Here is a 13,869-nt window from a genome sequence, read left to right as displayed (position 1 = left end):
GAGAACCACACATGGATCACTGTAGTTGCCGGTGACTGCAGCAGAATGCTTTGTTGCACATTTTCTTGCAGTCAGCACTGTTTACGTCCAGGGGCGGCTCCAGAGGTGGGGCTGCAGAACGGTCCAAAATTCAAATAGGGCAGTCACACCAACTGTCACTGCAACTGCTGCCAGACATCATTGGTTGGGACTCACTGGCAGTTGGTGTGGCTCCCCTATTTGAATTTTGGACTGGGCTGCAGCCCCACCTCTGGAGCCGCCACTGGTTAAGTCCTGCCTGGGGTATCTTGCTGTAGAGTGTAGTTATTCATCGGCTTCCACTATGGGCTGCTTTCTGCAAATGGCTGAACGCGGCTCAGAATTAGTGTACTGCCGGATCTGAGAAGCGCCATGTGTATGCAATCTACCCAGTACCTGTCACATACACACAGCTGCACATGTAGCAGATATCCGGAGAGATAACACTCTGTGTTACAGCTATATAATTTCTTCTATATATGCATTCATAATTAATTAGGAACTTTTCCAAGACTACTGGACATTCTACTGGAGAAACCATGTTTTGGTGCCAGGCATCATGACGTTGTTGCTATAAGCCATGGTGCACGGATGTGGTCTCAGTAAGAACCATAGATGTGAATGAGATGGACAGATTGTTGACCTGGATGAGAATATGCAGAGCCACAACAAACTAATGCTGGCCATACACTAGTACGATGTAGTACAATGCGATTCATCGTACGTTTTCCCTTGAACTCCTTGGCAGTCCCAATGGCATGATTTGGTGCTTTTTAACGGTATGCAGTCAGGAGGCAGATGTTCGAAATGCAGACCGCCAGCTTCCCGACTGTGCAATCCCGACAGGGGACTAATGATAGGCATTGAAATCCCAACACCGGAGCCCGACGTCCAGCATACCGAACGAAGGTAAACCGGGCGGCGAGCGTGGTCTGCCGTGGAGGAGGGTCAGGTTAGGGGCTTCCAGGAGGGACATCAGGTTAGGCACCCACGGGAGGGATAGGGTTAGGGGAAGGGGAGGTTAGGCACCCCCGGGGGGAGGTTAGGGTTAGGCACCCCCCTGGGAGGGTTACGTTTAGGCATGGGGATGGGGGGGTTAGGTTTAGGCACTTACGGGGGAGGGGGTTAAGGTTAGGCACTACGGGGGAGGTTGGAGTTAGGCACCCCTAAGGGTGAGGCAGAGGCACCCCTTAGGGGGGGCAGAGGGTTAGGTATCGTTAGTTAACTTATCTGTCGGGATCTTCACTGCTCCCGGTCTTCTGGCGTCGGGATTTGCACTGCTGGACATAGGTCCGGCGGTCATTCATACAGATCCCCTATTTAACATACACGATCTGCATACAATAACAATAGATATAATGGGCTGCACATATGATCATACGATACGTTTTAAGAGTGGCGGGAGCGCACATCGGATCATATCCTACCTAAATGCTACAGGATTTTGTCACGATTAATCGTCCGACGCGTCGAAAATCAAGCAATCGGCCCAAAATCGCGCTAGTGTATGTCCAGCATAAGAAATGATTGGATGGATCAGAAAATTGACTTTGTGACTAATTCTATGATATTGCTCTCAAAAATCTATCTAACAGTATTGCTGATTAATATTGTTCACCTAACGGCTTGTCTCTGACCTGCAGGAGAGTTTGGGGAAGTATACAAGGGTCGCTTGAAGCTCCCTGGGAAGAGGGAAATCTATGTTGCTATTAAAACCCTCAAAGCTGGATATTCGGAAAAGCAAAGACGGGACTTCCTGAGTGAAGCCAGCATTATGGGTCAGTTTGATCATCCCAATATCATCCGACTGGAAGGTGTGGTCACCAAGAGTCGACCTGTTATGATCATTACAGAGTTCATGGAAAATGGGGCCCTGGACTCCTTCCTTCGGGTAAGCAGGCAAAATCACAGCGGCAGTCATCTGAAAGCTTTACTCATGAAATCTGTTCCTCAAATACCCTGAATATGTCTTGTTTATTATTATTTTTATAATTTATTTATATGGCGCCACAAGTGTTCCGCAGCGCCTTACAAAGTACATAAACAAATAGGTGACCAGTGACTTACAGAACAATACAATACAATACAGGGCAAGGACATGGATAATATACATAGCTGCATTATTAACATAATACACACATAAGCAGCCGAGCATAAGCAACCAAGTGTTAGGTGCCCTAGTGGTGAGTAAAAAGTAGATGAAAGTAAAGTAGGGAGAAGCACAAGAGGGTAGAGGGCCCTGCTCATAAGAGCTTACATTTTAAAATGGATTGTTTATAGGTTATCTGTAATTATTCATTTATATGATATGTCACTTACATACTGTACATAGTTTTAGGCAAAGCTGAGTAATCTGGAAATGATAGTGTAAAACATTGAGTTATGATGTTTAAGTCATAATGCAGGTTGCACTGGACAGCGGATTCTCAGTGAAGCCCTGCAATGTGGAGTACTCATTGGACTAAGTGTAACACTGTCATTGACAGGAGATGTTTTGGGATACATACAGTAGTTAAGGTTATATTACAGGGAAAAGAGAATTTGATTGGATGAGCTTTAAAACTGGCACACGTATGCTAACAGCCTATTGAACTTGCTGTGTAGCTTGCCGTTCCATTCTGCGTCACACTAAAGCTGATTATTACTGAAATATGTGAAAGCAGACCCAGCATGACCCCATCTACCCGGACAGAGTACTCTGCTACAACACCGCTGTCGCTCTCTGGGCTGAATTCATTAAGTGAGGTTTAAAAACTCTATCATGAATTAATGAATTTAACCCAAGTAACTGCAGTAGAAAAATAAGTGGAAGCTTTAAGAGCTGAGGATTTTGTGCTATGTGGAAGTAGTTGTTTGGAGGATTTGTCGAAGTGGAGCAGTGAAGTTTTCAATTACTGCTATATCACATAATTAATAATGGATTGGTTTGCTATGTAACTGTATGTCAATTAGAGGTCTGTTTGAGGGGCGGTGGAGAGCCAAGATGCTGGCGTAGGTAGACAGGCTCTATTACTGCTGTTTCCTATTTAACAAAGGCTTAATGCCAACGTTTTCTCAGATGTTACCAGATCTTACCACCATCCCCTTAGATCAGAATTAATGTGGTCCGTGACTGTAAGCAGCAGGAGTTTTGCCGACAGTGTAGATTCCAGAATGCAGACTCCGGCATGTTAACCTTGTTGGCATATCAGCACCTGCAGTCTACGGTCAGCATGGTCACTGTCCATCCCATAACTACATTCAGAAACAATAAGTGAGTTTAAGCCCTATTTCCAGGCGATATGCTCATTGCGGTTCTTGTAATTGAATCAGTCTCCGGCACATTGTCTGCGAGATAAATCGCACCTTATTGGATCTCCCCTAAATATTTACTTCTCTTTTGTCACTGTATTATATTGCTCCGATCACACAGACATGCATACTTACAGAGCGTGCTTGTCCTATATTGATGAAGTTGTCTGGCGACACAGCAGAGTGATTGTGAAGATGAAGTAGCAGCCAATTGCTAACTGCAGATGACCTAAAAAAAAATCTAATTTAAGCCTCTGGATAAAAATAAGGATATTAATTGGAGCCTGGTTCCTCCTGAAAGTAGGTTATAGGATCCAATCCACTGGGGCCTCCTATGTCTGAGAAGGAATATCACACTGAGTGGGGGACAGCCTGAGCAGTATACAGAGGAGCCTGAGCAGTATACAGAGGAGACGAACACTCTCATGTGTCTCTATATCGTCTCGTGTTTCTGTCAGTGTTTTCTGTGTATGTCATCACGTTCTTCCTCTCGGCAGATATTGTTTTATTTGTTTGTATCCTAAGGGCCTGGATTAGATTGGAGCATAAAGATGCAGGGTTTGCGCATGAGCACGGATGCACCTGTATTTCCATGGCTGTATGTATGCGAGCACTTAATGCACTGCACATGTTCACGCCACTGATCAGACTCTCCAAGCACAAGAGTCAGCAGGAGGGCAGCGGTAAAGATTTTGCAGCTCTAAATATGGGCATGAGTTGTGTGCGTGCTCATTGCACCATTAGTGCACCATGATACCATTTCATATCCTGCAATGCACTACTTGCAACACAAATTGTCGTCCTATGAGTGCATGGAGCATGATAATACCTGTGTTAATGGTTTATATATGATAATTGCTTGCTGGCAATGAATGAATGCCTGGTATAGAGAGCACTTACTACAGCACCTAAGATTGGCTTTCATGACGTTGTTTTGAACACATTCTTTTAAAACTGGGTACACACAGCACAGCCAACGCGATATATCTGTGATTGATGTTGTTCACAGACATATCGCTGGTACACACTGGGCGATGCGCATGCAAAATATCGGCCGTTCAATTGAACGGCCGATATGTCGGTCAGTGTACCCAGCATAAGAATGCGCTGAGCTCTTATTTTTAGGGGCGTACTGTAGGTTATAACAGACGCTACAATAGGAACACCACAGGACGTCCTTTACATAGCTCTGGTAGCACTGTGTGCTGCAATTAACAGTTCTAAGCACATGGATTATCACAGCAAGATGACAGTGATTCTTGAGTTGGAGTCTGGTATATTATGTCGACTGTGACCATGTCAATATTCATAATGTCCAAGATGGCCAACATGGTGATAGTGTAGACTTTCAACATGTCGACGTGTTAATCTTGTAGACATTCAGCATGTCGACACTGATGAAATGTCGACAAGGTCGTAATGTTGGCAATGCATTTCTAAACTATCCCTAACGCTAATCCCTAGGCCTAACCCTATTGCTAATGCAATTTTCTCTATGTCGATGTGTCATATGTCGACATTTAACCATGTCCATCATAACTGTCAACATTCTGGTGTTGAGGTTATTAATGTTGACATACTGACCGCCAACATAGCCATAATTACATGCCCTGGAGGTACACAAGTTTGCACTGACCAATGAGAGGAATTGGGGGGGGTTGGGATTCCTTGCTATTTGCAGACTTGTCTTAGTGGGGCAATTTAAAAAAAATTGAGATTCTGCTTTGCAGAGCAATATAATTTATAATAATAATAATTATTATTATTTTTATTATTACTATTATTATTATTTATTAATTTTATTATTACTATTATTATTTTTATTATTATTACTATTTTTATTATTATTATTATTATTATTATGTAAATGAGTTAGAAGGGTGTGGAGTGTATACATTTAGAGGCACTTACAATACAGAAGGTTGTACAGCCATTTTCACTGTGTAAAAACAGTTGAATTATGCACCAGTTCAGTGATGGCAGATGTTGGGTTTTATCTTATCTGCCCATTTTGCACCTTCTGGTATGGGGATTGGAAGGTATTCCACTACCTCATGCAGCAGAGGAAGGTGTCTCCACTGCATCAGGCATGCAAAATATCATTTTTCTTGTTAAAGCACCCACACCCCCAGTGTGCCATAGCCACCACTTAATAAATAGTAACATCACTGAGGCATGAGGCACCATATGAAACCAGCAATATGCAGTCAACATGGTTTGAATGTCAACATTGTAAATCTCGACAGCCAGAATGTCGATACAGTATTTTATGGTTGGATTAGGTCAGGATTAGGCTGCAATTAGGGCTAGAGTTAGGCTGCAACATTCACAATGTCAACAATCTGGTAATGTCGAAATTATGTCAGTGCCAACATTGTGATGCCAACATGATGTACCACACCTGAAAGCAGCCATATAGTGTACTGATCCAATATTCTTGTGAATGCAGCCTAGCGGTGTAACCAGTGTTCTATTAGACTTTACTATCATATATATTAGTTGCACCCAAGTGTTGACTGCCCCTAAGTGTAGGCAATGGAATATGTAAGTAAGAATATGATAAAAATAATATCTACCTGTCAGGAGGTATATTTTCCCTGCCATAGCTCTAAGGCTCAAATACCCCAATTCTGTTCTGGTAAAAACAAATCGCTGGAAATCCTCTTTAAGTCCATAGTTATACACTATGAAGCAGGAGTGTAATGCTGGGTACACACTGGCCGATATATTGGCTGGTCAATTGATCGGCAAATATATCGTGCCCCCGTCGGCCAGTGTGTACAGACGACATGTCTGTGAACAACGTCGTTCAGACATATCGCATTGGCTGTGCTGCACAGCCAATGAACAGATATGTCTGCAGACATCTGTCCATCAGCAAGTGTGTATGGCCGATCAGCTGATCGCCCGTACACAGGGATGCACAGAGAGGGGGGGAGACGCGAGTGGGTACTACTTACCTGGGTTCGGCACAGCTCCCCATCTACAGCAGCCCAGCACATGCTGCTGTGTGCTGGGCTGCACTGGGAGACTGTCCGAGGCTGCTAAAGCAGCAGTCCGAACAGTCTCCTATGCCATTGGCTGTGCGCCGGGCTGAGGGGCACACAGCGCCCCCCTCCCCAGCGTCGCAAATGTGTTTTTTTGTTGTTTTTTTCCCCAAAGGGGGCGTGGCTGCGCCTGCTGCGATTAGGCCACGCCACGTACCCGCCCCCGGGCGTCGGGACCCGCTGCAGCATGCAGATGACGGTTGTTCAGTGTGTATGAACGTCCATCATCTGCAGATATATATGCAGATCACTCGGTCTGCAGATATATCTGTCAGGTGTGTACCCACCTTTAATTTATGCCAGATGCCCAGAGGCGAAATAGATGGTGGTGACCCCACCCCTTCCCCCGATAGCTACAGCTTACGAATGCGAGTAATGAGCAGTAGCACAGCTGAGGAGGCAAAAGAGAAAGTAATGTGCCCGTAATCCTGCCAGTTGTGGATAATCTCCAGGCATATCCCCCAGTTTTCTTTAGCCTCATCTCCCCTTGTGTCTCTCCAGCCACATTCCCTGTGTTTCTGCAGCTCCAGCCCCCCAGTGTCTCTCCAGCTCCAGCCAGTTCCCTTATGTCTCTCCATCCAGCCCCCTTCTCTCTCTCCGGCCCTCAATGTCTTTCCAGCTCCAGGCAGCCCTATCCTGTCTCTCCAGTCCCCCAGTGGCTTTCAGCTCCAACCAGCCCCATCTGTTCTCCAGCCCCCCGGTGTATCTCTAGCTCTAATCAGCCCTGTCTATCTCTCCAGCTCCCCAGTGTCTCTTAGGCTCCAGCGCCTGCATCCTTCTGACTCCAGCCCAAAGACATTTAACATCTTCTGGGTCTTCTGGCTCTTCTTTGTGCTGCGGCTCCTCTGACTTTCAATGGTGCGGTGTGACATCATGATGTCTCCTGAGTCACTTCGCAAATCTTCAGGCACTGCTGGTGGTTGATGCAATACATTTTTTTTGTTTATTGCGACTCACAATAAAGTAAAAAAACTTTATTGCACCAGCAGCTGGCGGTGCCTGAAGTAATGAGACAGCTGCTCCACTGACCCCACATATAGATTCATCTATAACCACTGCCTGCGCCGCTACAGTGATAAGAAGAGCACAATCGCCGGATATAGATTGATTTATCTGTGTGCTCCTTGTACCTCCCTGTTGCCGGACCGGCTCCTCTGTGCCCCATTGACAGCTGGCGTCCAGACGCCAATGCCTCCGTTGCCTCCCGGAGTTCCACCACTGTTAAGCAGTAACACATACGCACAGAATAGGAACTCACCAACCTATTTATTTACACATTATCTCAGTAACAAGCAAAGAGCATGCACTTAAAATTAGGTCAATAACTATACCTTCACAATATACAGTTTTCATATATTGCATACCTAGCAGAGAAATTATACACAAACATATATTAAACTGGTATATTGTTGCTAAGTAAGCACAAACCTTGTTATAATACTTGTGTGTATTTTCCCTGTTTCATCCACTAATGAACAGAATTGACAGTTGGGTTACTGCAGTATTTATGCTACATTGTGACTCACTTGTATGTTTGACAGAAGCGCACACATTGGAAAGAATAAACTCGGTTTATTGAGCTTATTATGTATTTCACATACAGCTGTAGTACAGCAGCTCCTGTGTATTTTTTGCTGTATTTATGAGCTGCACTGAATATAAAGTCCTTGGTGGTTTGTGGTGCAGAAAGGAAGGGTAGCATTTGGATGAGATTTTTGAGTAGTAAAAGGCGTAAACAGCCCATCTATGTACAATGTGTCCTATCTTATAGCCATAATTATTTTGTTACAACAATTACTGCTGCATATGTTTATATTTTACTATTAAGACCAGTATGCACTTTTATTATGCATTAATGTTAAATGAAATAATTATTATATGTTGATACCTAAATGGTGATTTTTTTGTATGTGTCATATAGCAAAATGATGGTCAGTTTACAGTGATCCAGCTGGTAGGAATGCTCAGAGGTATCGCAGCCGGCATGAAATATCTATCGGAAATGAATTATGTGCACCGAGACCTGGCAGCCAGGAATATCTTGGTGAATAGCAACTTGGTCTGTAAGGTGTCGGACTTTGGGCTCTCTCGTTATCTGCAGGATGACACTTCAGACCCAACATATACCAGCTCCCTGGTAAGATGTTTTACTATCACAAAGGCAATATTTTGATGCTTATTTCCCAAGATGGTGCATTGCCTATTCTGCCCAGTGTAATACTGTGTATTGCGTCTAAAATGGCTGCCTCACCTGCATCCTTCATGGGTAGGATGAATCATCCTTGGAACTGATGACTCAAAATGGCTGCCTCACCTTTGTATTATATTCATGGTTTCTGTATTTTTTGCAAATCTAAATCTCTGTATTATATACATGGTATATGTAAAGGGAGTTGAGGTTTATTGGAAAAAAGTGCTATAAAAATAAAAATATTATTATCGATATGCACATGTGCTCTAACGCATAATAACCATTAGCTGGCTAGTCACTGTGCTTTTTCTGGAGTGGATTAGAAACAAATATTTGGCCGATTTAAATGACAGCATACAACACTATGGTATTTGATAATCCCACTTCTCTATGATGTAGATAAATGTATTCCACCCCACATATGGTCCTTTTTGAGATGTGTCAAGCTTTTCCAATTATACATTCACTGCTTAGTAATTCTATTTAAATTGGAAGTAGTACACAGTACATGTATATTACAATATGAGGTGACTAAATTTAACATATTAGCGCCAGCCACAATGGGTATTATTATTTTATTATATTTTATTATTGTATAGTGTGGTGTGTTTTATCTTAACTGTTATCTTTAGACCATCACAGAACAAATTTTAATGCACCAGGTTCATCTAAACCGATGTAGTCTACTTAGTATGTATAAATCAACAGACTGATGGATTACATGAGCCCAGTATGCACAATGAATAATATTTGTTTGACATCCATGCAGTTCCCACCATTATTACATGATGAATGAAAGAATATGAAAATGTGGAGCTGTATATTAATATACACATCAACTTTAGTATTATACAGTTATCTGCCACTAAGGGCCCTAGTTACTGAGCAACCTCTAAGACGCATCATGCTTGCATGTTGTGGAAAACATATATGCTTTTTATTTGGACTCCGCAGGGGAAGTCCTGGTGGCAAGTGCAGGGGTGTGGCTGCACACTTTTCATCAACACGGCCCCTCCTCCTGTTGAGCAATGCTACAATTCACATTCCAGGAGAGTATAAAAGTATAGTGGAAAAGCTGCATAAGCCCACATAAGTCAGACCCGGGGTGGCAGAACTGCAGAGGCGACAGAGTTACTTATCATTGTTATTTTAACTCTCTCCTGTTGTATACATCTTTGGGAACTAGGGTGTTGGGCCACACATTCCTATTAACATAAACATCATTATTAATTACAGTCAGGATACAATTTACTGTATGAGAAGCTGTGCAGTTTAGGACCATGCCGGCACAGGTCAGAACTGCCGGGCACTTCAGTGCCACACTGATTACTGGTCTACAATGCCTCATTTGCAAATGTCACGGTAGAAGAAATATCTCTGTATCAGGCACCGGAGGGTTAATCCACAAGAACTTTTATTCAGATAAATAATAATAAAACTGAGGGGCCGGCGCCTTAGGAATAAATCTTTATTAAATAAAAGAACAAAGCTGTGGAAACCTCATCTTACGATGGATAATACCAAATCTCTGCTCTACAAACATAATGGAGACGGGCTGTATAAATGAGGCTGATTTGGCTATGAGCTCAGCTCACATCTGGTCAGCGTTAGATATTCTCTTGTTCTTTCCTTATTTCCCCTTCTTTTACTTTTTTTGCCATTCTGTAATCCCATCTAAATCCCATCCATAATGCATAGCTTATTTCTTAGAGTGATGATTGAATACAGCACTTTTCACTTCATGTTAGTCAGATGCTGAGGAGAATTCATTGCTCAGTAGATATGGCGAGGTCCTGAATGAGACGTCTTTATCACACTAGATTAAATGCATTTCTTCAAGTCAAGGTTTCTTCTGCCCTTGAAATAAGCAGCAATATTAATAAAGTTGCTTAGTGCTGGGAGCTGCCGCTTCTAGATACAATCCCCCATTGCAGGAGAGACAGGAATTGTTCTATTCAGTAACATAATGGACAATTAGTTCATTCACTGTGTCCTTCCAGGGGAGGACATGTAGGTTATTGTAGTTCTGAGTATTGGGATGTTAATGCAATGTCCATGTTATGCATTGCGGAGTCAACAAAAAGATGAAGAACCAAATCCTGCAGTTATGATGACTTATGTTGATCCTCAACTCAGTGCATACTGTAGCTGCAAGACAATGTGACAAAGATCCAGTTGTAATTTTCTACCGAGTATAGTGTGTATTATACTTGATCAAATATGAAAAATAATATGCAAATTCCACTTCTTTGATGTGTGCACCATACTTGCATACTTCTGAACTTCAGGGACCTCTCCTAGTCTCCTGGAGTCTGGGGAAGTGGGCAGGGATGAGAAATCTTTGGTAGCAATTTAATCCCAATCTACGTCTCCCATGATCCAGATAATCCTTAAGCAAAACTCCCTTGATGCTTAATCATAGACTAGGCCAACCAAATGTACTTGTGTACATGTCTGTAATCTTTATTCCAGGGTGGGAAGATCCCAGTGAGATGGACGGCACCAGAAGCCATTGCCTACCGCAAATTCACGTCAGCCAGTGATGTCTGGAGTTATGGCATTGTCATGTGGGAGGTGATGTCATTTGGAGAACGGCCATACTGGGACATGTCCAACCAGGATGTAAGGACACCTTTTTATGTTGCAAATAAACAGTTTTAATTGTTTAATAGTTATTAGCTGTTAAGCATTTTAGCAGGGCCCCTATATTCCAGTCATTGTGTGATAGATATTCTGATATCCACTAACAGTCTATAATCTATTTTATTAAAACTAATTAATAGCTATAGCTTAGTGCAGCGCTTAGTGCAAACTTTTTTGAATCACGGCGCCCTAGTGTATCAGCATTGTTCTCACGGCACCCCTGAGCCAAAAGTTTGTTATTGAGAAATTCAGAAAAAAATAATGTAGTGACGTAGTAAAGTGAAGTAAATTGTGCTGACCTGTCATCCTTAGGGTCAGTTATGTGGTGGTGTCAGGTTTGCGCTTCTGTTTGTCCACATATTTACATTACATTGACCATAAATAATTTGATTTGGTGCTGGACCACCATCCTGAGGCACCCTGCAAGTGTCCCGAGGCACCCCAGAGTGCCATGGCGCACAGTTTGGAAACCACCGGCTTAGTGTACTGATACCTTGTTCTGTATACCTAAGGCCTGCTTTCACGTACATGTATCTGCTTGTCACGTACACCAAGCCTGTTCACATACATCAGGCCATTTCTCACACACATGTATCTGCTGATCACATACACCAGATCTATTCTCACACACATGTATCTGCTGATCACATACATCAGGCCATTTCTCACACACATGTATCTGCTGATCACATACACCAGGCCTGTTCCTACATCAGGCCTGTTCTCACACACATATCTGCTGATCACACACACCAGGCCTGTTCTCACACACATATATCTGCTGATCACGTACACCAGGCCTGTTCTCACACACATATATCTGCTGATCACGTACACCAGGCCTGTTCTCACACACATATATCTGCTGATCACGTACACCAGGCCTGTTCTCACACACATATATCTGCTGACCACGTACACCAGGCCTGTTCTTACATCAGGCCTGTTCTCACACACATATCTGCTGATCACACACACCAGGCCTGTTCTCACACACATATATCTGCTGATCACACACACCAGGCCTGTTCTCACACACATATATCTGCTGATCACACACACCAGGCCTGTTCTCACACACATATATCTGCTGATCACACACACCAGGCCTGTTCTCACACACATATATCTGCTGATCACACACACCAGGCCTGTTCTCACACACATATATCTGCTGATCACATACACCAGGCCTGTTCTCACACACACATGTATCTGCTAATCACGTACACCAGACCTGTTCTCACACACAATTAATATAAACACAAAAGCTGCTCCCACTCACAGGTGCCTGCTAGCAGTTTACATATAACCTCTATCACATGGCTGAGGTGCTGTGTTTAAATATTGCAAAAAATCAAAGCCTAAGACAGAAAGGGAGGGTTGACTGGAGGGTGAGCAATAAAACTACTGCTGTGTCAGATGGATCAGGCTGAAAAAGAAGAAAAGAATCCGCATAAAGCAAGAAAATTGGAAAGTGCAGCCAGTGCGCTGGGAAGTAATTGGACTTGAAGAATCTTTGAACATGTGTCAGGCTGGTGGAGATGCTCTGCTCTCACAGTAATGCAGTGAGCGGCGGATATAATGAAGGGGAGAGCAGAACAATGCTCTGAACAGTGTGCGGCTTTGATTAACCTGCCGCAGCCCTGCCTGTGTCTCTGCCCTCACTCTCCGAGCAGCTGTAATCACATAGGAGGGGAATGGAGAACAGTCATGTTAGGCAGTAATTAAAGTAAGTGTGGGTTGGTAGTGCTAGAGTACTCTGGGACATTACCATAGTCAGCAGGACATTAGCTCACTGGGGGGTTTAGAACAATGAACTGTTGGTATACATCGTGACTCTGCACCTGGAGGGCTACGCTGCTGTATTACATGTTGGGTTTTTTTTAAACAACAAGTCCATTGTTCTAATTGCGGCCCTATACATGTATAGGTTGTGACAGTTTTGATATACATAAAATCACAATCTCCATTTTAGGAGCAGGCACATCCACTGTCCAGTAGTTGATGGCAAAGCACGCCAACCATGGGCCTGATTCACTACCGATCGCAACTGTGATTAATAGCAATAACGAATGCAGTTCCATTGCGATAGTATGCTACTCAATAGCAATGGCTATGCCGCCGCAGCATAACATATGGATGCCCACTTTACATTACACATATCCGTAATGCTTAGCAAGACTGCAAAACCATCGGTACAATCGAGCACCATCGCAGCCTCACGCACACTTGCACAAGGTCTGGCCTTACTCGGAAATTGCTAACCTCTTCGCACGCAGTGAGTACACAGGCTGCGTATGGCATCGCAGGGGATAAGTTATGCACGCCCATGCAACGGTGCTCAAACGCACTGGCACGCCTATGTTTCCCCGACCACCCCCCCAAACGGCACTTCCTGTCAATTACTCTGCGATGGGTCTGCGTAGTCACTGCGATCGCAGTCCAGCTCGCAGTGGCCTGTTCTCACATGCGCACTGCAATGCATGCGCAGTACGCAACAATCGTCCGATTGCGTGCGTAATCGCAGTTGTGATCGGTAATGAATCAGGCCCCATGCACGATGTACTGTATAATATAAATGAGGGGAATTTTAGTTTTGATCCCACTCCTGCTGTAAGGTATTTGTTATGAAGTATATGGTACAGAGACACATGTCTGCTGTGGAAATACATCTTT

The 13,869-nt window shown here is 43.6% G+C and overlaps 1 protein-coding gene across 2 annotated transcripts in view; it reads left to right on the top strand.

Annotated features, from left to right (window-relative positions):
- Positions 1–13,869, top strand: part of LOC148534446 (ephrin type-B receptor 1-B) — a 343,730-nt gene that overhangs the window by 279,709 nt on the left and 50,152 nt on the right. For both annotated transcript variants that reach the window (XR_015877634.1, XM_088466663.1), the window contains exons 11-13: positions 1,662–1,909; positions 8,278–8,493; positions 11,020–11,169. Coding sequence is in view for 1 of the 2 variants with exons in the window: in XM_088466663.1 (XP_088322789.1) it covers positions 1,662–1,909; positions 8,278–8,493; positions 11,020–11,169 (614 nt within the window). In the remaining variant the exon portion in view is untranslated. The remainder of the gene's footprint in view (positions 1–1,661; positions 1,910–8,277; positions 8,494–11,019; positions 11,170–13,869) is intronic.

This window comes from Taudactylus pleione, unplaced genomic scaffold (assembly GCF_031769625.1).
Source record: "Taudactylus pleione unplaced genomic scaffold, aTauple2 ptg000066l, whole genome shotgun sequence".
In the NCBI taxonomy this organism is placed as follows: Eukaryota; Metazoa; Chordata; class Amphibia; order Anura; family Myobatrachidae; genus Taudactylus; species Taudactylus pleione.
The sequence above is the reverse complement of the archived record's forward strand: the minus strand, read 5'-3'. Positions and strand labels throughout refer to the sequence as shown.